Source organism: Vicia villosa, linkage group LG3 (genome assembly GCF_029867415.1).
Source record: "Vicia villosa cultivar HV-30 ecotype Madison, WI linkage group LG3, Vvil1.0, whole genome shotgun sequence".
Lineage (NCBI taxonomy): Eukaryota > Viridiplantae > Streptophyta > Magnoliopsida > Fabales > Fabaceae > Vicia > Vicia villosa.
The window spans coordinates 7,476,071-7,501,352 of record NC_081182.1 but is presented as its reverse complement, the minus strand read 5'-3'; the positions used below and the strand labels follow the sequence as shown (position 1 = coordinate 7,501,352).

At 33.7% G+C, this 25,282-nt stretch overlaps 3 protein-coding genes across 13 annotated transcripts; 1 reads left to right on the top strand and 2 right to left on the bottom strand.

Annotated features, from left to right (window-relative positions):
* Positions 1–8,250: 8,250 nt before the first annotated feature.
* LOC131657471 (F-box protein CPR1-like) lies at positions 8,251–9,297 on the bottom strand. Its single transcript, XM_058926865.1, has 2 exons — positions 9,266–9,297; positions 8,251–9,049 (listed from the first exon to the last, which is right to left on the bottom strand). The coding sequence occupies exons 1-2, from the start codon at positions 9,295–9,297 to the stop codon at positions 8,251–8,253; spliced, it is 831 nt and encodes a 276-aa protein (XP_058782848.1).
* A 185-nt stretch (positions 9,298–9,482) lies between these two features.
* Positions 9,483–12,311, top strand: LOC131654838 (uncharacterized). Its single transcript, XM_058924765.1, has 3 exons — positions 9,483–9,621; positions 9,893–11,429; positions 11,508–12,311. The coding sequence occupies exons 2-3, from the start codon at positions 9,895–9,897 to the stop codon at positions 12,115–12,117; spliced, it is 2,145 nt and encodes a 714-aa protein (XP_058780748.1). The 5' UTR covers positions 9,483–9,621; positions 9,893–9,894; the 3' UTR covers positions 12,118–12,311.
* Positions 12,312–16,564: 4,253 nt separating this feature from the next.
* LOC131660195 (probable acyl-CoA dehydrogenase IBR3) lies at positions 16,565–24,971 on the bottom strand. Of its 11 annotated transcripts, none has more exons than XR_009300755.1 (11): positions 23,637–24,971; positions 21,395–22,064; positions 21,221–21,295; positions 21,028–21,138; positions 19,865–19,973; positions 19,623–19,762; positions 19,389–19,486; positions 19,128–19,252; positions 18,953–19,008; positions 17,710–18,500; positions 16,566–17,618 (listed from the first exon to the last, which is right to left on the bottom strand). XR_009300755.1 is itself a non-coding variant. In XM_058929372.1 (3 exons), exons 2-3 carry the CDS (start codon positions 17,905–17,907, stop codon positions 17,358–17,360), a joined length of 459 nt encoding a protein of 152 aa, XP_058785355.1. In that variant the 5' UTR covers positions 17,908–18,500; positions 18,953–19,330; the 3' UTR covers positions 16,589–17,357. The 11 variants fall into 11 exon arrangements, 2 of the variants coding, with proteins under 2 accessions (XP_058785355.1, XP_058785356.1); XR_009300756.1 differs by having other exon boundaries at positions 18,953–19,003; XR_009300759.1 differs by having other exon boundaries at positions 16,568–17,618; positions 17,710–17,862; positions 18,215–18,500; positions 18,953–19,252.
* Positions 24,972–25,282: the final 311 nt, after the last annotated feature.

Below are 25,282 nucleotides of genomic sequence, written 5' to 3'. Positions count from 1 at the left end.
AAAATAGTACCGAAAACATTAATTTTGAAACTAAAAAATTACCTAAAATATAATACCATAAAAAAATTAAGAGGAAATAATGAAAAAAATTACATTAATATTGAAAAAAAATTAAGAGGAAATAATGAAAAAAATTACATTAATATTGAAAGAAATAATTATGAGGAAACAATGAATAAAATTAAGAGGAAATAATGAAAAAAATTAGGTGGAAATAATGAAACTAAGATTGAAAAATATTGAAAATTACTACAAAAAATTATTACAAAATTGTAGTTATTAAAAAAAAAATACTGAAAAAATTTAAGAGAAATTAATGTTAAAGAAAAAAAATTACAAAAAAAAAAAAGAAAAAAAAAATAAGGGGGGGTGTTGTCGCCAGGGGGGGTGGCGACAACACCTAAAAAATGTACATAGGCGCCAGGCCCAGTGGCGACACCTCTTAAAGCCCATTGTTGTCGCCACCCCCCCTGGCGACAACGTGTATTAAATAGCAAAAAATGGACATTTGGGGAATTATTTTGAAAAGTTTGTTATTTCAGAAATTTTTTTTAAAAAATTGGTTATTAAAAAAAAAATTCTAAATATCAAAGTAATTATTTTTCAAATAAAAAAAATTCGCCACACAAGACGCATGCACGGTAAAAAAAATACAACATTGCATGGCACATGCACTTCTGAGACATGGCACATGCACTTCTAAGACAGAAATAAATTTGTCGAAATTGATGTATATTAATAAATACAAATATTAAATAAAAAATTTATATTTTTTATTTAACACAAATATTAAATAAAAAGATTAATATTTATTAATATTAAAACCCAAATGCCGGCCGGTTCCACAGTTTCGTCTTCGTATTTGTCTTTGAGGTCTCAATTGATTTTCTTGAGGATTTCTCTAAAGTGTTTGGGGTCTCCTAGTATTCTTTTGAGGTCGACGTGGTTGGTGTGATGGTCCTAAATTATCACATAACTCGTCGATCATTTCTCCCCAGTCTTGGGTACCAAAGAGTTTGGTGCTCATGTTGTCATAGTTGGGTTATATTGGATAGGCTTACGGATGGGCGGGATGGTTGGTTGAGTTGGGACGTTGAATTGTTTTAGAAACGAATCAATAGTTCTTATGGTGTTTGAAAGACACGTGTTGGTTTGGTGTTTTGGCGGTGTGATGTTTGGTTGTACATTGGTTGGATACTATGGTAGGATGTGGTAGTATCATATGTGTCATCGGTATTGTGGGAAGATGTGATGGCAGCATGGTATGGATCATGCTTTTGATTTTGTGTTTTGGTGTGTGGCATGAATTGGTTGCGGATTTGGGTGGATGTAGTTTTGTTAGGTTGTTGTGTTTGGGCGGGGTTACAATGTTGTTGGGTTTGGTGTTGCTGTGGGGTTGGTTGTTGGCGTATGATGAAGCTCTTTGGTGTGGGTCGATCATATATGTTGACTGAGACATTAACAAATTTGTGGAAACCGATGTATAGCAATTCATATAATGGCGAATTGGTCTAACATCCTCCTGCGTGATTGGTTCACTTATGGTCAATTCACGTCGGTGCCTCCATTGAGAAAACATATCCCTAGCGAAATATTTCAAATCTCTAAGTCTCCATTGATCATCAACTCTTAATTGATGTCATTCTCCCAAACACGCCGCTGGATTCGGGATACCTTATTGCGTGTGAAATGCAGTTTCTCACGGTCACTCTAGTGCATCTCCACAATAGTGAACCTCGGGACTATTGTCTTTGCAGTCCAAACTGCAGCATCCTCGAGATTAACCTCATGGTCGAGACCCAGATACGGCCTCCAAACAAACTGTAGAGGAAAAATACATTAATATCATGGTAATATTAAACTAAATTAACGAGATGTGTAGTTGTAATACCTTGTTGGGTCCAATATGATCGAGAAGATTTCGATAGACTACTATAGCATTTCTAGGAGTTTTGTTGTAGTTCATCTCTGGAACGGACCATCTGTACCGAAAATAGTAAAAATAAATTAATTATTGTTGTTTATACTATAAAGTAAGTAAATTGAATAATGATATAAACTTACTTTGTCATGTAGGGAAATCTGAATGGCTTCTCGTTGACGGGGGTGAGTGTCGGCATTCTCAACCAACCCCATATTTGGAGCAAAAATGTGCGGGAATAAAACGAACAAGTATTATTCCATGCATTTTTACACAAAAAACTATATAGATGGGACAAAACAGCTGAAACTCAACTCACTAGTGCAGAAAATACTTTTTACATCGGGCCAAAAGTACATTTTACATCGGGTCTAAGTCCGATGTAAATCCAAGCGATGTAATAAATCAGAGACATTTTACATCGGGCCACAGCCCGATGTGAAAAATAAACATACCACATCGGTTGAATGTTATGTCTGATGTGAAAAAAAATATTTTATATATATATATATATATATATATATATATATATATATATATATATATATATATATATATATATATATATATATGCTACATTTTACATCGGTGGCTTCAACGGACCGATGTAATATATTGTTTTTAACATCGGTTTCACCAATTCCCCGATGTAATATATAGGTTTTTACATCTATTTACTCAATGGCCCGATGTAATATGTTTGTTACTTTTTAACGAATTCAAGGTGTTTTTCCTGTAACTCTTTTTGGTACCTAATTTTTCATAATTTTCCAACATCACACAGACCACATTTAGGTCGCTATTTTAATATTTTTCTATCCAGTGAATGATAATTTCATTGCACCAAATAGCTAGAATGCACACACATATTTTTCACATCATTGGAAATAAATACCTGATGTAAAATCTTTTAACCAAATGTCTTATTTGTAGTAGTGACTATATGTGCTTATTTTTTCGAAATTTCTTAACAAAGGTAAATACATAATATTTACAGTGTTATTGGTTGTTTCAAAAAATAAAAAGTGACCCGATAATATCATAATATAACACCGAGCTTTCATTATTCTTTCTTGCTAGGTAGAATTTTTTGTTAATATCATAGATGAATAATGTTGTTTAAGGTACTTGAGATTAATACCTTGGCCCCTTGATGTGTTTTCAAACAAAGGGGCATCCAAAAGTTCCTCGCATATTGCGTTGTCTTGATTAACTCGACTCGACCATTAACAGTCTTACCATTGATAGGTAGACCCAATAACATGTACACGTCCTCTAGGGTGGCGGTACATTCACTGCATGGAAGATGAAATGTGTGTGTTTCGGGTCTCCTTCATCTTTACACCAAGGTGAGAATAAATTTATAATCAACATGATAATTGACTATGTTGAGTACATGACCAAAACGAGATTGTCGTAAATACGATTTTATATGTTCTTCGTCAGAGACGTATTTTTGTACACAACAACGAAATCTCTTAACTTCCTCTAAAAAATTAATGAGCAAAACGTAATATAAGATGAAATAATTAAGGAAATGAAATTTATAAATCTATCCTTATCGTAAAGAAAAATAAAACTTACAAAGGAAGCAATGTTGTTGACGGTTCCTTTATATTGTTCACCCATGGTCAAGAGAATTATTTTTCTTTGGAGTGTTCTTATGTGGTTGTTGATGATAACAAACAAATAATGTGTATGTTATGATTGTTGATGAAGAAATTCTGATGAGTGTTATTGGTATTTATAGGAGGAAAAGGAATTCACGTGAAGCAATTTCTGCATGCAAGACAACACACATGTGCCTAAGACTATGGTTCATGCTCTTCTTTTTACTCACATGCACCATTCAAAGTGGCATGTCCTTAATGCATGCCTATAATGGGAGGCTAGGGAGGATAAGTTTCACATGGCATGTATGCAACATGAAAGATAACGTGACAAGCCAATGAGAATGGCGCCTTTTAGGTTCGACAATCAAATCGTTGAATTAGGTTCAGGAACCAAATGAGCCGAATATGAGTTAAAAATGAAGTTCGTTAGCTAAATGAGCCAAACTTGAACTATACATAGTTCGACTCGTTAATTTCATGAGTCAAATCGATTATATATGAGATGAATTATATTGTTTAAGAGTAAGTTTAAATATTTTCTCCAAATCTTAACCCTATCATTTTTTTAATCTAACCATTTTAATTGATAATTTATATTCTCTAGAGAGCAAATTATTTCTAAAAAAGTTATACAAATAGAATCAACATCGTATAATTTTCAATCTTATAAATTTTATTTTATTTTAATATTTTTTATTCTAAAAAATATTAATTTAAAATGTCAAAAATATATAGACTTTAAAAAATTACTTTTAAGTCTGGAAAATAAGCGAGTTGAACCTAACAAGATAAACCTAACGAGTTGAATCGAGATGTTCTTGAACTTCTAACAAGTCGAGTTTAAGCTGAAAAAAAGTTCGCAATGAGCTCGAACACAAACTCAAACTCGGCCAATTCTTAACGAGTCGAGTTTGAGTTGGAAAAAAAGTTCGTAATGAACTCGAACTCGGCCAATTCTTAACGAGTCGAACTGAGATGGGGCGAGTTCGACTCGACTCGACTCATTTCCAGCCCCAACGCCTTTATGCAAATTACAAAGGAGGCGCATATAAGGTGGCACATGTGTTCATTATGGACCATGCTTTATGCAGTCTATTTAAGTGCATGCATACGTTTCTAATATAATTCACACTATTATCTATCTAAAACACTCTCCAATTGAACCAATCTTACACAAAATGAATTATACACAATAGTATACAGTCAATGCTCATACAAACGATGAGACGTTCGACTGTGACCAGTTTGGGTTTAATTTTCGTAATACCGATCTTACTCGGTTTAGAATAAATAGAAGATCAGGTTTTGCATATTTCAAAGAGAGACTAGAGGCAAAATTATAGTTTGGTCCAGTCTACTGAATTGCACGGATCGCAAGGACTAAAGTCGTTGAACTAGTATATGACAATTGTGAAGATTCGTACAAAGAACTTCCTAGATTTTGGTGGCATTCTAATATTATGCTCCAAGAATTGTTGCAATTTTTGAGATACTCCCAGCATTTACCCCAAACAGAACTTGTGTTAGTGAAAATAGAATGTTTCAACGACTATTCAGGGCGTATGAACCATGCATCAAAGGTTTTGCATTCTCCAAACCTATTAAACAAATTGATGGAACATGGTTGTACGGGAAATATAAAGGAACGTTACTCAAGGAAGTGGCACAAGATTGAAACAGTAATATTTTTCTAATTTCCTTCGCTTTGGTTGAAGGTGAGACTGCTGGTGGATGGAGTTTCTTTCTCAAGCATCCCTTATTACAAATTGCTCCTTAACCCAACCTATGTTTGATTTCGGATAGATATCCATCTATTGAGGGTGCTTACAATAACTCTAATAAAGGTTAGCAAGATCCTCCTTCTACGCATGTATATTGCATTAGACATATTTCACAATACTTCGTGTTGGAGATCAAAGACAAGTTGCTTCAAAAAAGTTGTGAATGTGGCGTATGCCTTAGCAGAGCAATCATTCCAACAGTGCCGCGAAAAGATCTGATTGACAAATGCGGATGCGTTAAGGTGGATCGATAACATTCTAGTCGGGAAGTGGACCCATACATTTGACAATGGTCAACAATGGGGCCACATGACAACAAATCTTGTGGAATCAATGAAATCTATTTTCAAATGTATCATAAACCTATCGATAACCGCTTTGGTGAGAGCAACCTATTTTAGGATGAGGTCACTGTTCGAGACTAGGTGTTCAAAATGGAGGTCATTGTTACAATCGGATCAATTGTTTAGTGAAAGCTCGATGAAATTTATTCATGAGGAAACTGGAAAAGATAACACACATAGTATTACAATGTTCAACCGAATTAAAGGTTGATTCAGTGTACAGGAGACAATGGACCATAATGAGGGGAGACCAATCACTACAAAAAAATGGTTTCCAGTGACGTGATATTCACGTCACAACACGTTATTTGCAACACGCTTATTCACACGGCAGAGGGATGTGTGGCAACTAAGTTGCGATCTGATTTTCACTTCACAACTTTGCCACGTGAAAATCACGCTGCAACACTTTGACTAGTACTTTCAATTGGCGCACAGTGGGCAGAGCATAGCAGACATGTGACAGTGAGTTGTGACGTGATTTTAACGTGGCAAAGTTGTGAAGTGAAAATCATGTCGCAACATTTAATAGTACTGAAAATAATTTAATTGGAGTTGCAATGTGATATTCACGTGGCAAACTTGTGAATTGAATATCACGTCAAAACTTGTGATGCTCCTCAGCTGTGTATAACAAACTATCAGGACCCAAGAGCTTAGAGATTGACTTTATGTACTTCTTTGAGAATTTCCCTCCTTCATTTCTTAGAATCAATTTCGCTGACTCCCTGCTTGAAATAAAAACATGGATTTCCCCAAATAACTTGGTCTTGAAGCAATTTTCATATCTGAATATCAAAACAAGTGGAAACATAAATAATAACTAAAGATCAGAGCCGTCTTTGAGGGCATACATAACGGGTTATCACATGTGACCCAAAATTTGACACATTTAAACCGTAGCTAAAAAGAGTCTCATAAAAGAATTTTCACAATTAAACCATGACAAATTAAAATCCATATTTGATTTGTCACATTTAAACTATAGTTAACCTACAAATATATCCTCCGAATACTTAAAGAAAACATGTTGAAGATGTTTTTTTGAAATCAAACTTTACAAGAAAAAAGTAGTGTCCTGTCTTGTGATTTGTTTTGAAAAGAAAGAGTGGATCTCATTACCGTAGGCGGCGGCGAAGTCAAACAAATTCGTAGACTCCTTTAGTACTATTGATGGCAGCCATGAAATGCAGTGATCTCTCATATGAAGGGTAATCCTCTATTTCCCGGAGGAATACCAACACTATTGGATTTGTTGTTTTTGCACCAAAGTACCAACATTTTAAAACATGATAAAAACAACAATAAGAGACCAACATAGTAACACATATAAGAATGTTCCTTAACCAATTGGGAAAGCATATTGATTCTACTGCTTCTTAGGTGTGCAATAATCATGCTGAATTAGTGTTATATATAGTATAGAAAGTCATGATATGGCCGACAAAGCACTAGATTAAAATTTAAAAGATTGAGTTCCACTTTGTCTAACGATGAAGTTAACATTAGGTATTCATGATCATGAGTGACATCATGCCATTGTTGAAGGTCTGAGGTAACTGGTATAGAACTCTCACCAATTTATTTTTTTCTTGGTGGATTTTATTTGTTTATAAGTTAATAATATTGGAGGGGCTTGTGTCATGGCCTTATTAGAGATGTTGCCCACGGTTCAATTTGCTTCTTGGTGGGTGCCTTGGGTCGTGTCATGGTAACCTCAAAATGATTTCACTAACTTGAGGGCCATCCACCATGAATGATGCTTCCTTCCTGAAACGATGAGAGTTAATTGTGATAGTTTTCTCTCTATCTCTATCTTGTACAGTACATGGACGGTGAGAATATTCCACAGGAATGTAAAATTTGAAGTTTAAGCCACTTCCTCAAAATATATTTATAAGTAAAAAGCATTGGCATGATAGCAAGAGCGCAGCACACCTTGTGTAGCATCATGTCAATGGATACAATATGAGAAAGTGTTTGAAACATTAAAGGATCAATGGAACAGTCACTTCAGTTTTGCATCTGAACCGCAATAGAAGTAAGCATCTTGTTATCTAAAATAAATCAGGTACCATATTTGCATGCATATAGAAAAAATAAACACACTCTTGTTTAGCAAAACCTTTTAGAGAAAGTGTTAACAATCATTGATCAGCAGCTCACTAGAAAAGCTCCATGTATAGACTATTGTTATTTGACTTTAAATACTTGCCCAAAACTTTTCCTGCATTTCAAATTCTACCTTTTGTTCTGGTGTGCTTTAATTTTATCAGCTAATTTAGAACATAAAAGAAAAAACTAAGCATAGTGGCATAGATATTTCAAGTAGAATGTAATGAAACTCAAACAAAGATGCTCTAGAATATCAAGCTTCACAAATATAAGCTATTTCTACATCAAATCAGAGGCAATTGAGTAAAGGCAGAAGACCATTATTACAATTGAAATTGAAATAAAAAGCATGTCAATTTGCATTTAGATTGACTAAGAGTAAGGCTTCAAAATAAAATTGATAAAGCAAAATACTTATCATCAAATTATTTCTCAATTTGGCATAAACAAGGTAAAACTCAAACAGCCATATATAATCATATAGCTTCTGGATGAAAACAAGAAGAAAATTTACTATATATTCCTCCAATTGGAAGAAGGCTTTCTTTTTGGTATAACAGTTTGCAATCAGATCCCGCTGTAACACCGATATCATAAATCGTCCCGGTACTTAAATCAAACCAAGCTAGTCCGTCGTCTTTCTTTCTGATCAATATATTCCCCTTCTTCCCTATGCCAATCGGACACATAAGGCAAGGTAAAGGCCCAACAATGAAGAATTTAGTCCAAGATTTCCCTACACCGAGTTCACCCAAAATTGAAATATGAAATGTACTTGTCTCTTCATAATTTCTCATAAAAGCAATAGATCCATTTAATACCGCCAATGGTGGATTAAAATAAAAAACATCACGCTCGTAAGAGGGTATGGTTGTTGTAATGAAAGATTCCTTGATGAAGTCAAATGATACCAACCAACATTGATCCCACCAATGAGACACTCCATCCAAATACACTTCTCTGACACATCTATCTGAATGAGGCATATCGTCGTGAATTTTCCTCCAAGAGTTAGTCTTTAGGCTAAATATCTCCCAAAAGGAAGAAACCTGGAGACTGCAACGACGGTGAGATTTTGGAGAATGTGTACACCGAATCATCTTATAGTCATCTTTAACACGATCATAACCAACTTGATAATGATGAGCCCAAACATTGGAAAAACTATTAGATTTATCGGGAATTAACTTGACTTCCGCGGTAGTCGGATTCCACAGCATAAGTTTAAGATCGCCATAGATGTTATGATATTCGAGACAAAGAGTGCCATTACAACTAATCGGGCGCAAAATTTCAAAAGAAAAGTCGTGGTTTATTATTCTTCTCCGTCTTGCTGAGTCTCTATTTCTCACCTGTAAAGCCCCGATACTCCAAAAATCGCGAAGAATCGTATCCGATACGTATCTGATACCGATACGTCCCGATACGTCCCGATACGCGTATCAGAGAAGTATCGGGTAATTAACTTATTTTTCAAAACATTTAAATTACCGATACGTATCCGATACGGCTAACTTATACATCCGATACGGCTAAACTAACTGATACTTCATTCGATACGTGGAGAATATTTTTTATTATTATTTTAGCTTTTACTTAACCTACTTCATTTTATAAGAAGAATAATAATAAAATAAACAATAAAAAATAAATATAATAATATAAATACATAAATAAGTGGTGGAAGTGCACCACTCTCTCATTAAAAAAAAAAAACAAGGAATTGGTCCATCTCCTCCCGTCAGCGGCGATTCTCCTCCCGTCAGCGGCGATTCTCCTCCCGTCCTTCTAACCTGCCGATTGCTCCATCTCAACATCAACAACAAAACCTCCATCAACATCTTCAGGTTCTCTACTCTGATTCTCTTCTTTCTACTGCTCTAGTTTCAATTTACTTCTATTCTCTCTAATGTTTTGTTCTTCTCCTTTGAATATCTTCTTTTCTCTTTAATCTTCTCTTTTGTTTCACAAAAAATGTTTACTTTCTTCTTAATAAGATTGTTTGTATTAATGATTGTCTTTAACATATGTAGACAATAAACCCTAGATTTATTTTTTCTTTTTATTTATAATACCAACCTCTTGTTAATGTTTTATTATTGTTTGTTTTGTTAATAGTTATGTCTCCAATAGAAGAGAGTGCTACTAGTTCGTTTGCTTCAAAAGAACCCCAAGATGATAGTAAACCACTATGGAGATTTGTCACTGTGGTGCAGAATAATGATTCTGCAGGTGGAAACAAGCTTTGGAGGTGCAACTTTTGTCAAAAAGAGGTGAGGAGTTCATACTCTAGAGTGAGATTTCACTTATTGAAAATTGCTGGTGAAGGAGTTCAGGTATGTCCTAAGGTTACTGATATATTGTTGACTGATTTGAATAGAATATGTGGAGAGGCTGAGAATAGATTAAAGCCAAAACATGTTCCATTGCCTTCCTCTAAACCATCTCAAATCCCACCAGTAGTGCCACAAAAGAGAAGAAAGAGTAGTATAGAAAATGCCTTTAATGTTGATGATAGGAATCAGCTTAGAGAAACTATAGCAAGGATGTTTTATTCTGGTGGCTTATCTTTCCATCTTGCTAGAAATCCTTACTATGTTAGTTCTTATTCTTTTGCTGCTAATCACAACCTCAGTGGCTTCCTTCCTCCTAGTTATAATGCCCTAAGAACCACTCTTTTGAAGCAAGAGAGAGCTAATATTGAAAGGTTGCTTCAACCTATAAAATCTCTGTGGGCATTGAAGGGAGTTACATTGGTTTCTGATGGCTGGACTGATGTGCAAAGGAGACCTTTGATAAATTTCATTGGCATTTGTGAAGGAGGACCTATATTTTTAAAAGCTGTAGATGGCTCCAATGAATATAAAGACAAACATTATATGGCCAGCATATTTATAGATGTTATCAAGGAGGTAGGGCCACAAAATGTTGTGCAAATCATAACTGATAATGCTCCTGTTTGCAAGGCTGCAGGAATGTTAATTGAAGCTGAATTCAATCATATATTTTGGACACCTTGTGTGGTTCATACATTGAATTTAGCTTTGAAAAATATTTGTGCAGCTAAGAACATTGTTGGAAATGAAAATGTTTATAATGAATGCAATTGGATCACTGAAGTGGTTGATGATGTATCTTTTATCAAGACTTTCATTATGACTCACTCTATGGCATTGGCTATTTTTAATGAATTTTCTACTTTGAAATTGCTTTCTATTGGTGAGACGCGTTTTGCGTCAATGATAGTGATGCTAAAAAGAATCAAGCTGCTCAAAACCGCTTTGCAAAGGATGGTTATTAGTGATCAGTGGAGTACTTACAAGGAAGATAATCAACCAAGAGCTGCACATGTGAAGGACCTTCTTTTAAATGATGTATGGTGGGACAAAATAGATTACATCCTTTCTTTCACAAATCCCATATATGACATGCTTCGAATATGTGACACTGATGCTTCTACCCTTCATAAAGTATATGAAATGTGGGATTCTATGATTGAAAATGTAAGGGCAATTATTTATAGGCATGAGGGAATAGAAACAACGGAAACGTCCAATGTTTGCCCTTTTTATGATGTTGTTTATACCATACTCAATTCTAGATGGGGTAAGAGTTGCACTCCACTTCATTGTTTGGCACATTCAATGAATCCAAGGTAATTCTTGTTACTTGTTGTCTTTGAATGAAATGTTTATACTTTGAATATTAATGGATTTTTTTTAATAAATAATAGGTATTATAGTGATGTGTGGCTTAGGGAAGCTCCAAATAGGATTCCTCCTCATCAAGATTCAGAAGTTTCTAATGAGAGGAACAAGTGTTTGAAAAGATATTTTCCATCATCTGTTGAGAGAAATAAGGTGTATGAAGAATACGGCCGATTTTCATCTTGTAGTGGTCCCTTTGCTTCTTTTGACTCTATTGAAGGTAGGTATATATTAGATGCAAAAACTTGGTGGGTGACGCATGGATCTTCCACACCTTGTCTCCAAAAAATTGCTTTAAAGCTTCTTGTGCAGCCTTGTTCTTCATCATGTTCTGAGAGAAATTGGAGTACTTACTCTTTTATTCATTCTTTGAAAAGAAATAAAATGGATCCAAAAAGGGCTGAAGATTTAGTTTATGTGCATACTAATCTTCGACTCTTGTCAAGGAACGAAGAAGGGTATAAGAAAGGAGAGACAAAGTTGTGGGACATTAGTGGAGATGCGCATGACCCGCTTGATGGTGTTGGAATTGAATTAGCTGAGTTATCTTTAGATGAACCGGAGTTGGAGGCTACAATGTTCTTTGATGATGGAAACGGAGGAGAGGAGACTGATACAATCCGTGTTTCTTCTTAAGTAGTGATTGTTGGACTATGATGTTCTTTATGAATAGCTAAACTATGTCCTTTTTGGGTAGTGCTGATGATGATTTTTTTGGATAGTACTAATGATGTCCTTTTATAACAGTACTTAACTTAAGATATGTAAATGTCACTTGTTTGCTCATTTTGAGTAATTTGAATGGTAATTAATCATCAATTTTAGAAATATTTATATACTGTGCATTTATATATTTAATTTTAAATTTAATATTTTAAACGTATCCCAGCCGTATCGTATCGGGAATTTTACAAATTTTTCCGTATCGTCGTATCGGTATCGTATCGTATCGGTATCGTGTCGGGTATCGGGGCTTCATAGTTTCTCACTGGAAGTTGAGGTAGAACTGGAATCTCTGGCCAATCTAATTTAACTATATTCTCAAAACTGTCACCGGAAAGAGAGTACAATGCATCTTGGTTTTTCAAATGTATGAGAAGAGATATATCACCATAAAAAGAATGGTCTTTCGATATGAAATAGTTGCGATACATAGTCATGAAATTAGGGTTATGAAATAATAGAGACCATGGTTTGCATACACATTGAAATCGCTTCAAAGATTTGAGAGGAAGTTTGGAGAGAATGAATAAGACAATATCATTGGGTATATGATTGATACATGAATTTCTGAGGGAGACAGCGATGGATCCATCTCCAACGACGAGGTTGGGTTGAATCAGCAAAATAGCATCGCTGCAACGGAACAAGAGAATGTAGGTTTCTCTGGTTCAATGACGGTTTCTTAATTGAGGAGGGAAACGGGATTTTATTGTAATTAAATGTGTATATGGTTTAAAAGAGAGGGAGGGAGAATTTTTAATGGGTTGTTCATGGGGAAGGGAGGATTTTAAAACTAGGGTCTGTTTGGTTCAAATAAGAGGGAGGGGAGGGGATGGATTTTAATGGAGGGAAGGGGAGGGGAGGGAAAAGGCGGGATTTTTATTAATTATATGTATGTTTGGTTCAAACGATGGGAGGGGAGGGGAGGGATTTTGGTTAAAAGTATGTTTGGTTCACGAGGGGAGGGGAGGGGTTTTATTAATAGTTTACATTTTTATCCCTATGATTTTATATAACTGATATGATATTCAAAGGTGAAAATTTCATAAATAATTTTTTGGAAATAATATTTGTAATATTGAGTGATTAAAAATTTATAACTTACCACATAACGTTAAAAAAATTAAATACACTTGATACGTATTATAACTTTCGGCGCAAAATTATCTATCTGTTGATAACAACATTTGAATACATAAAATAACTTATCGTTATATATATATATATATATATATATATATATATATATATATATATATATATATATATATATAATAGAATATATAACAAAATTAGAAAAACAATAAATATAAATAAACATAAAAATTATAACTATAATAAAAAATTAAAAATTGTAGTGATTATAATTTATATTAAATAAAAATAATAATTTAAATGTAAAAAATAATTATAATAAATTGATATAAACAATAGAGAAAAAAAAAGAAGAAGGAGACGAAATAAAATAATAATTTTGAAATAATAAAATAAAATTGAGGGTATTTTAGTAAATATATTAATTTACTAAATATCAACAGTCACTTTCCCTCCCCTCCCCTCCGAATCCCCTGATTCGGGGGACGTAGAAAGTGTGATTTGGAGGGATTTTGCTCCCCTCCCCTCCCCTCTCCTCCTCTCCCCTCCTAAAAATTGAACCAAACACATTTTATTATAAACATTCCCTCCCCTCCATTTACCTCGAACCAAACACACCCTAATCTTTAAAATATTACAACATAATTTATTAAACAATTAAATTCTTACCTAAATGAAATTGCTAATTTGAATCCATGCTTTCATTGTCTCATTCAAATTGAATTGTTAAACATTACTATATCTTAACAACAACATTAAATATTTTACTTTACACAAAAACAACTAACATTGCTAACTTAAGTTCATGTTTTCAGTGTGCCTCATTCAAGTTGGAGAAGAGATGACAAAGTTTTGAAATTTGTTAATGAAAGAAATGATGTTTTTGAGTCTTGTTTATGGAAGAAATGATGTTTTCGAGCTTGGTTTAGTAGAGAAATGAGTCTCGTATATAGAAGACGACGTTGGGAGATAGAAGATGAAGTTCGTCTAACTTTGTCTAGGGCAAAAAAAGTGAACAAAGAGTATATATATATATTGGAAAAATAAAATTGTGGATAACATGCTACATACAATCACGGTTGTATCAAACAATCGTTGTTGTATGTCTTTTAATAAAATAAAATGCAACAGTAGAACAACAACAATAGCAAGATTCGAACGCATGGTCATGCGTCACTTTTCACCACGGATGGAAGTTTCAACAGTGGTAAAAAGTGGCTTAAAAATAAATTAAAAAACAAAATTGTAGGTGCTAGAATTCGAACTCATGACCAGACACAACTTTTCACCACGGTTGGAAGTTCCAACGTGGTGAAAAGTGGCTTTAAAATAAAAATAGGAGAAAAGCGCCTAATTGAATAGATTCTATCACGGTGGATCCTTTGACCGATGAGAATGACGTTACGAAAGGTACTTTGTAGCAGTGATAGCACCAATGTTATGTTATGGAACTAGAATTGATCGAAAAATTGATGGTTGTGATGGACAGCGATGAACTTAAGTCTCATATGCGAAGGAGAATGGGTTGACCAACAAGATTAACACTTAAGTGGCTATGTAAAGGAGAAGAGTGGAGGAAATTTGACATTTATTACCTAAAGTTCTTCGCGCGCATTTGGTTCTCCTACACTCTTATATAGTATAACTTCTCTGGGCTACGAGTAATTTTGAGCGAATCATTGCTTCTTTTGGATCGTCATCCTCCGATGGTCATTCACATTAAATGCTCTCTTACTCATTTGTAAGGTGTCTTGTATTTATTAGAAAATAATGGTTATGTATTTAATTAATCTTTTCGTTAATTAATAATTCCAACATACAGGTAACATATTTTTCAACCATTTTTATTTTGACAATTCAATAGGATAAAATTGCCTAACTAAATTAATAGGTTAATGAAGTGGTCACCATTTTAGAAATATGAATTAGATAGAATGTCATGAGGTGATAAAATTGGCCACGCATGAACGTTTATAATAACAGTAACCTAAAGCCAATCTGCGACTATTTATTGCTTTAATTTCTTAAATTTTCAGTTCTCCTTGCTACCCATGGAAAAAAAATTTAAGGAGAATAATGTTTTAATTTTTTGGAATCATGAAGTGGAGCAGTCTTGCATATGAAAAAATTCATAAAGAATATGAAGTGGCCAATTTATATTAAAATAGAGTAAAATTCATTTAAAGAAAATTATAACTTCACAAAATAGATTTTCAAAGGGATAATGAACCGATAAAATAGAAGTAAAACCAACTAAACTATTTCAAACTGAAAGCAAAAAATTATATCCATTAAGATGGCAGTATAAAATAAATATACCCCCTTTATCCCAAAATAAATGTCACATTTAAAAAAAATATTTGTCACTGTCACTTAATATTAATGTTGTGTGCGTGTGTGGCTTAGTGGTGAAAGCTTGAGTCTTGAGGCTGTGCTCCACTCTCAAAGTTGTTAAAAACATTATCCAAACTGACTCTTGTCAAAACAATAAGGGTTGCAAGTAATAGAAAAGAAGCACTGGATCAGCAATAGTGTCGTAAAACATAACTAGTCGGAGACCCGTGTTGTCGTCCGGGTGCATTATTTGTGGTGTAGTATTTTATAAATGATACGAAAAATGTTAAGTAAAGAAGTTTGACCAAATTGCATACATAAAATGGAAATTAACCATCTAAAAAAGTTTTACTAATAAAATATTAAAAAAGGAAAATTTTGAAAAAATGGTCCAATGAGATAGAGAAAGAAAAAAAAAATGTGATATTTGAAAATAAAGATTTTACTTTTCAAATAAAAGTCATTGTTGATTAAAATAAAATATGCATTGTGTTGATAGTGACCCGTAAAATTAAATATTTTATTATTGTATTTATGTGCTAATTTTGTGTGTAATATCCATTAATCATTAAGAGAGTTATCAAACAATTGTGTTAATGTGTAAAATAACAATTAACAAATTGTGTTAATGTGTTAAATATTCAAAAGTATCAAAATAATATTAAATAATATTAAGATATTTGTTAATTTTTTTAAACAAAACATTATTAATTTTTTTAAGTATTCTCAATTTTTATTAATAATTTTTTAAAACAAAATAATTTATTAATGTTTTGCAACTAATTATAATGGCCTGTTGTAACTAATTATAATTATAAATTGAACACATTCTTAGGAGAGAAAAGTTATTAATCTGAGAAGCTATACTTATAACCCATAGCAAATGTGTATATTCAGGAGTTGAGAAGTAACATACAAAATGTTCATTAGTATAATGTAAAAGATACACACTTTAGCTCACTAAATATATAACAGAATCCAGAAATATAGTCTCAAAGCAGTAGTTCATGGTTGGCCTATGATCAAACATGTTATGTTATTAGGATATGATTAATTCTTCATCTACACTAAAAGCCAAAGAATAATGATTAAACACCAACTTACAAAAAGCATAAACAACATCAACAATCTACAATATAGTTACAAACTAACCACCAGAGACAAATTTTTCTTTCAAAATCTATTGTCACACAGAGTGAGTTATATCTCCTCCTGCCAAAATGATAATAATTGATTTATTACGAAACTGATAATGTTCAAGACCTTAGGCATGTAAATGCAACAACACACATCCAAAAAAAAAAGGACTAACAATCATAGCACATAGCACATAGACAACAATTCTCCAAGCAAGACATTCTTTTTATCTTTTAAAAAGCATTCAATTAAACTTCCAGTCCATTCATCTGGATCAAAACTCAGCAACTGTTTCAACATCGGCTCAAATTTTATCTGCAGCAAAACAAATATTTATCATATTTAGTACATCAGAACACTGCTAGTGTAAATATATGTTTTTTTCCTTGGAACACTTTATTAAGTGGGATTGTGACATCTTCATTCATATAAGTTTTTATTTGTAGTGTTTGAAATCATGGCGAGCCGCCGCATGGTAAAAGCTTTACTTCGGAGCTTGAACAAATTCACCGCGATTCCAAACAGGCACGGGCGACTTTCTTTTTGTTTTCAAAGCTTGGCTCTTTGTATTTCTAATTCTAACTTGCCTATGGTACCCAAGTGAACTTCGTATGGACCGCGATTCTCAATGTCCTTGCGGTTGCCCACAGATGTGATAGGACAGTGTCAGACGATACACCAGCCGCTCCATGCACTTGGATTGCCATGTCAAGTACCATTAATCCCATTTGTGGTGCAGCTACCTTAGCCATTGCAATTATCCCTCGAGCTTTTTTGTTTCCATATCGATCAAGCTGGTCTACGGCTTCCAACACAAGTAATCTAGTTTTCTCTAGCTCGACTCGGCACTGAACAACAACAGTTAGATATAAGTTAGCAATATAGGGTAAAAAGTGAAACGGAAAGAGAGTTTTGTTTTTGGCTTTCTCACAATAATACCTTGGCCAAATCTGAAATAAATGAGCCATGTTGAGAAATCATTTTCCCAGAAGCTTTCCTACCAAGAGCTCTGTGAGCCATCAGTTGCATGCCTCGCTCAGCAGCGCCTATCAATCTCATACAATGGTGCAGCCTTCCAGGACCTAGCCTAGCCTGCAAGATGCGCATCACTAACCGAGGAAAAATATGCTTTTTCATACATGAAAGATGTTAATTCTTTGGGCTGTTAATGTTTTGGAAACTGTCAACCAAAAACGTGTTTGATAAATATAGGCATAAATGAAAGATGTTAATTCTTTGGGCTATTTTTAATCGGATATTTGATTAAAGTAAGGCATATTGAAGTTATATGAGGCAGGGTAGTACAAAAAGGGTTATCATGAGACAGATTAAAATATTGAGGCAGATTGAAAAACTAAGGCAGAATGAATTTAAAAAATGACTTCATTCCAATAGCAGTAGAAAATGACTTCCATCAAATCCATGATATTTAACTTGAACAAACCTAAAATTGAAATACAACTACAACTTTTCAAATACCAAACTCTGCTGATAGACAAAATGTCAAACTCAATAGGGACACCAGCCAGAGAAACTTTGCTCCAACGACCAAGGCCTTCTTGTTTAGCTTGTTCTTCTAGCCATAACAACTCTACCAGGAATGAACTCACTTCTTCTTTCTAATGTCCCTGCTGTCCGTAAGAAATCCAGATCAGACTGATCTTCGTCACCTTCTGTCAAGCCTTCAGCGTTACTATCCACATCATCTTGCTGATCGTTCTTACCGGATACTGTTTCACATGTCAAAAGAGCACAAGTAACAATGAGAAATTATTTTCTATGCAGACTACAACTTAAGTAATTATGAAATCATAAATTTACCCATAATCATGTATAAAATAATACACTTAACCTACAACCAAACAATGATCTTTTGCATCAATTAAAGGGCATATAATAAAAAAATACACAGGACATACTCAAGTGAAAAAGATGGATATAGATCATTTTGGAATTCAGATATAAGTTTAATAGTTTCATCATTAGATGATAACATCTACAAAGATCAATTCAGAATAAATATTGTATGCAATAATATTAGAGAAGCTTCAAATCCATGAAGGATCCAAATTTCATCAGACATATGTAATTCATTAAGATAAGAAGTTGGACTTAAAAGCAACTGAAAAGACAAACCCATAGCTTTATATATATTTCAAACTATTCTGTAGAGAATATGTACCTGTTATTTTATTCATTTGTTGATAAGCTAGATGGGTCGATTCAAAATGGCCTAGTCTATTTAAGAATAAACCGTCAAAGTAGTCTATTTGAATCAGTATATCTACTGCAAAGTTAAGTTAATAGAGAGATCTAAGACCATATAAGAAGCATAAGAAGCATAAGTTAAAATGCACCTAACACAATCAAAACATTGCCCCCACAGTTGTATCTACGACAGCATCCGCAAACTAAAAACATTATTGAGACCTCTTGTTAAAGAAGAAGTTGATGTCAAAGAAGCTTTTAGAATATTGAGACCCTGCAATATATAAACAATCCTAATAATGGGTGCAAAATGAATAACAATATAACTCAAACACATGTGAGCTATACAGAGAGCTATACTATTATAACAATATAACTCATGTGAGTTGACATAGGGTTATACAATATACCTCAATCTCATATCTTCAAGCTTAATAACAGCTATATTTTTCAACTTTGTGATCTCTTCATGTTCTTGCAAACTTGCAGCACCAAGCTCCTCTTGGCCCTACAAAAACATATATAATAAGATAAGAGTGTATAAAGTACTTAGTATTGTGACCTTAAGACTATTACTGGTGATAAATTTCTTAGGTGATAAAGTTTAAATCAGGCCAATATATCAAATAAAAACACCCAATTACCTTCAAATCTTCTTAATGCATTTGTCATTAACTTCATTTCTTGTAAAACAGGCTGCAAAGTTTGCTGTTGGGCATGTTGCTGAATATTTGATGATGATTTCAATTGCCCAAAATGTTAGCATATTATAATAGCCATGTAACTGAAATAATAATCCATACATTTTAATTGAAACTAATGTAATGGAGATATCCAAAACAATTTGACTCAACTTAAAGGAAAAGTGAACTATTTAATGTTTCACCTTGGTTTTCACCATCTGTCTGCACATTCGGAGCCGCTTCATGTCTTTAAATTGTTAAAAACTCAAAACTCGTGCTTGTAAATTTTGAGTATATATCAGCAGCTTTAATCTGAAAGTTAATGCATCAATAATTAAACTAATTGTCAAACAGACTCAAAGATGGTATGAAAGTTACATAAAATTACATTGTAAGCATATGCAATCCTAAATTAAGAAATATCAGGTAGAATTTTTAAAAAACAATGAATGAATGACTTCATAAAGAAAAGCATTCACAAACTCCCATAGGTAGAATTTTTTCATGGCTGAAATGCATAAAACCACACAACTTAAATTATATAGTCTTCTATCAAAGACTGAAAAACAAACAGTACTTATAAATATATGAAAACACATTTGGAAACTAAGAACCTGTATAATCTGAATCTACAACTACAGAACACCATTGCACATGTGATTTTAAGTTCTTTGAAAAATTCTAATACATAACCCAATCAAACAAAATGGATGCTAGCAAGTGGTGAAGACATGAAGTGTGTGCTTCTAAGCCAAAAGAATTTGTGAATCAGTTAACCAGAGAGAAAGTGACAGAAAAGGATTGATTAGATTAGAAGGCATAGAATCAGAAAGCATTGACTAAAAGTGTGCACTAATGTATCTATTCAAAAAAATCAGAAGTCACTCAAGTTTGTTACACGGTATTTATACAGGAATAGTAGTAATTGTAACTAAAACGATATATACCAGTGCAGTAGCCTAATACTTAATAGTTACGTGTGTAAATGCCAACAATTCAAAAAGTTAATAGTAGAGTATCAGTTAATAGTAGTAATTGTATAAACATGGAGGAGGTCCAAATGCCAACAATTCAAAAAGTTCCAGTAGAGTATCAGTTGGGATAGAAAATACATAAAAACAAATCTAGTTATCTAAAACTCTAGTAAGCATCCAACAGAAAATATCAACCAAAAAAAGAATATTGCAATTTTCAATTAGAAGAAATCCATAAATTCATTTTAATTAGAAACCTCATGCAAGTTAATGGCTAATCCAAACTTTTTGAATTTATGTAGAAAGTGATTTACCTCATAAACTCATTTTACCCCATAAACTCATTTTAACTGATAAACTCATAAACTCATTTGTAACACTTGAAGGCTCACCAGAAAATGTAACTTTTGCAGTCTCAGATTATAGATCAAAAGGGAAAAACTGGATCTGGAAGAAGGAAATAAACATGAACATCTTCACACCCTGACACCAAAAAACTGGATCTGAAAAAAGACAATTGAATAAGAGAAATGAAATGGACAAACGTTCACCACTGAATCTGCGTTTTTTCGAGTGATTGCTTACCAACAAATACATTTCGATCTATGTATTGGCCAGTGAGTCTTTTCAGAAACTTCTGCAATTGTCGACCTTGTGGACCTAACATGAAATACAAAATCAATTAAGATAGACATAAATTGCATACACGAATTCGGATCCGGAAGCTGGATCTAGGAAAAAGGAAAGAGAGATTATTACCCGGTAAATGCAGGTGACGATAGAGTGTGACGAATTCGCAAGCAATAGTTAGGGTTTGAAGTTGAAATACCCATTGCATCCATTTCAAAGACCAGTGGTTGAACACCCAGCTTCTTGAACAATTATTTCACCTCAGAGCAATAGGAGCACCAAGATTTAGAATAAACGATAGAAGTGTAAGTTGGTTTCAAAGAGAGAAATGGAGCGATTGAAATGAGAAAGAGTGAGAAAGAGAAGGGCTCGGGTAGCCGGAGAGAAATTAGGGTTTCTCTCAGAGGAGAAGACAGAGAGAAAAGGGAGTCAGAAAAGAGAAAGAGAAAAGAGAAAGTAGTTTATGGTGGGAAAAAGAGTTTTTCAATTTGGACCAATGAGAGGTTGACAATTGGTGCATGAAATCAGAATAGTTGAAAAAGTTAAGTGTTATTTTGTTAGTTACCAAAATGTCCAAAGTGTAGTGTAAAATATTTTTGAGGGAAGGGTAGTTTAGGTAGTTTGGGCAATTTCTTAGTAAAGGATAGATAGTTGATAGTTGAAACCTCAGGCTGTTGAACCTATACAAAATAGCCAGAATGAACCGAAGCTTTGTTAGCTTCCATTTCAAAAGGCTCTTGGTTCTGTTGACATTGCTTAGTTTCCATTCTTTTTGGCTCTATGTAGCTCCATTCAATTCCTGCAAAAAATGTCAAAGTATTAATGAAGGCTTTATAGATGCGACAGCTCAAAGCATAAGCCACTAAGCAAGTTGACATAATTAACTAATTACCAAAAACTGACTCATCTTAACAAACTAAAACCAGAAAAACAGAAACGTCTATGAAAGTCTGAGATATAGAGATGCTCAGAATATGTTTGGTCTCTTGGGAATGAAAATTAGAAAGACAAAAAAAAAACAAGATTCGCATCCCAAATAACGAGGCTTATGAGGGCAGTCTTAAAGGCTAATTCTTCTAAATAATTTGAGTTCTTCTAGATTTAAGGTCAGCTTGTTTCCGAAGCCATTACATCAAATGGTTCTTGTACATTTACTACAAAGCATTATAGGAGAATTAAAATATACTAAAAAGTTCAGGTAAATCTCAATTTAAAGTCAACACTTCCAATGTTCCAGTACAGTCAGTGACTGCAAGTAAACATCAACTTCATTTATCAAATTTTGCATGTTTTTTTATCTCCTTAGTCAGCATACATGTAGAAAAACATAAACACAGCTTTTTCTTATCAAATCTCTCCCCAATATCGTAAGGAAGCAAGACAATACAAATCATAGACATGCCGAAGTTCACAAGAGGTACATAAATTCATTTTAAAACAGTAATAATGACACATTGACACAATTATGCTTTCGGAGAAATTGCAACAAAACACATCCTTGATTAGCTTGAGTCTTGAATCTTAAGCATCTTTAATTAGTGATATCATCACCTTTCATCAATCAGAGCTATACCAATTGAAAGCCCAAACCATATTACAAAACAAATTAAAACTAAGGGAACAATAAGTGCTTAAACATAATCCTAAATTAAAAACATCAAAAGATATTTAGCGTAATTTATTAAAGTAATAAGGTATACCACCATCATGAGGTGTTTGGCTTTAGATATCTAAATGTTTGATTTCATTAGTTACTCTGACCATATCATTTGCAAGTAGTAGATAGAGTATTAAGTCTTCATTCAAAAGTTTGGAATCAAAGCTAGGCTTCTGTATAATAGTAGAAGCTCACTTCAAACTATTGACAGTTTATTGAAACGAATATCAAACAGAACATGAGCGAATAAGATGAACTGAAAAAAATGGACTATAGCAATATTATATTAACTAATTAACTAATCTACATAAAGATTATGTTCTCACGTCAGTACAAAGCAGTTGATGCATAAGTACTTCAATCCCAAATGCACATACAAACTCGTTTATGAAGGAACCCGTGACTTTAACAAATTAAATAACATAAAAAAATTTACAAATCATTTTCAACTCACACAATGATCTTTTTCAGACATACTAGTGCCTTGGTTTAATAGCTAAGTTTAAATTCTAATTTTAGAAAATTGAATCACAAATCATCCAAAGAAACCTATAGTTGTGAAATAAAAGGTAATGCAGAACAGAGAATCAAGGAAACTAACTATCTAAACACTAATTAACACTGATCAATAAAGTCAGTAGTAAGTAACAAGTATAAAATAAGTAACATAACAAATAAGTTGCAATTGAGTCTAAAGTTAAAGTCACATAGTACCTCCTCACATTAGAAACAAGGTGATACCAAACTCTCAATGTAGACTTTAGGGTTAAAATGATTGATGTTTTGAGTCTTTTTAATCTTAAAAGCACCGTTTTTGAAATCACAGAGGGTCAAATCCATGTTCTTCTTCATCAGCACTTGGTCATCCTCAAAAATCCATATTGGCCTGGTACATATATCATAGAAAGATACGTGAAACAACTGAGTCCACAACTGAGTCCACGACTCTTCATTTCCAAATTCCTTCATCATCCAAACGCTACAAAACGTGCGACTATGAGCTAAGATACACAAACAATCCCTCAAAACATCCAAGACAACCCTCACCACATCCTCCCCTCCGTACTTGGGAGTCGAAAATTTCCGATACGACTCATTCACCAAATCAAAAGAAACAACGCTATAATCATTGTATTCAAACCAGTTGAGTGTGCCGCTAGCTAATGTTAGGGACCTACTTATTGGGACAGGAAATTCACCTGGAATCATTCTCCAAGAATCACTACCCAATGTATGAACCATTATGTTAGTAGATTCAAAAAGTCCTTGATTATCCAAATAGCAAAGAACACAAACCACCTTATAATTATGTATTGAAGTATCAAATCCAAAACCATATGCAGGAAAACCAGCTAAACCTAAAGAAGGCAATGTTTTGAATTTTTGAATGGAAGGATTCCATATAAAAACAGAGCTGTTGACCTCGAAACAAAACATTCCGTCGCAAGAGCCGAAATTATAGTACCCTTGATCTTTGAGAGAGACGGGGTATTGGTGTCGGGTGGGGTTATCGGTGACAGTGATGAAACTGGAGTGAAGTGGATAAGACAGTACACGGGAGTAAACGAGAGAGATTAAAAGGAGGCGGTGGCGATGGCATGCGGTTGAGATGCGAAGATGTTTCCGAATGAATTTGGGATCAGAAATTAGGGCGTTGAAGGACTTACATAGACATCGAAGCTGAAGGAGAAGCTTCACCGGCAAACGACACAGAATTTCTACTACAAGTTCAAACGGGAGAGATGGTAATGGCGATGTCTGAAGTGACAAAGTTGTTGGGGTTTCGGTGACGGCGGTTGCGGCTGTCTCATCCATTTTTGGGTTTTTTTTTTTACGGAAGAGCTGGTAAAGGTAATGCGTGACGTGAAGTGACGGCTGGTAATGTCTTTTTTTTAAAAGCGCGAAGAACTAGCGGCTTCTTCTTCTTCTCGGAAATCAAATGGAGTAGCCACTAGCCGGTAATGTCAATGCGCTTGAAATGACGGTAAATAAAACTGTTTGTTCTTATTTTCTACTAATCTATATTATACATCGATCTATTAAAAATCTAGTACTATCTAAACCACCAAGTATATCCTCACTTATATGGCTCTCATTTTAACTGATTCGGAGGGCACCTTTTTCTTTTTAAACAAATGGTATCACCATAATATTTTAACAATTAAATAAATATTATATAGTTATGGTTAAAAAATGTATACTAATTTATACGAATTAACACAAAAAAAATTCAATGTTATTCTCATACAAAGATTAATTTATATACATATGTTTTGTAAATTGTAATTGTTATTAAACCAAATATATGGTGGAAAAATAGGACTGACTCGTCGGACATGCCTATAATTTTTATAATTGTT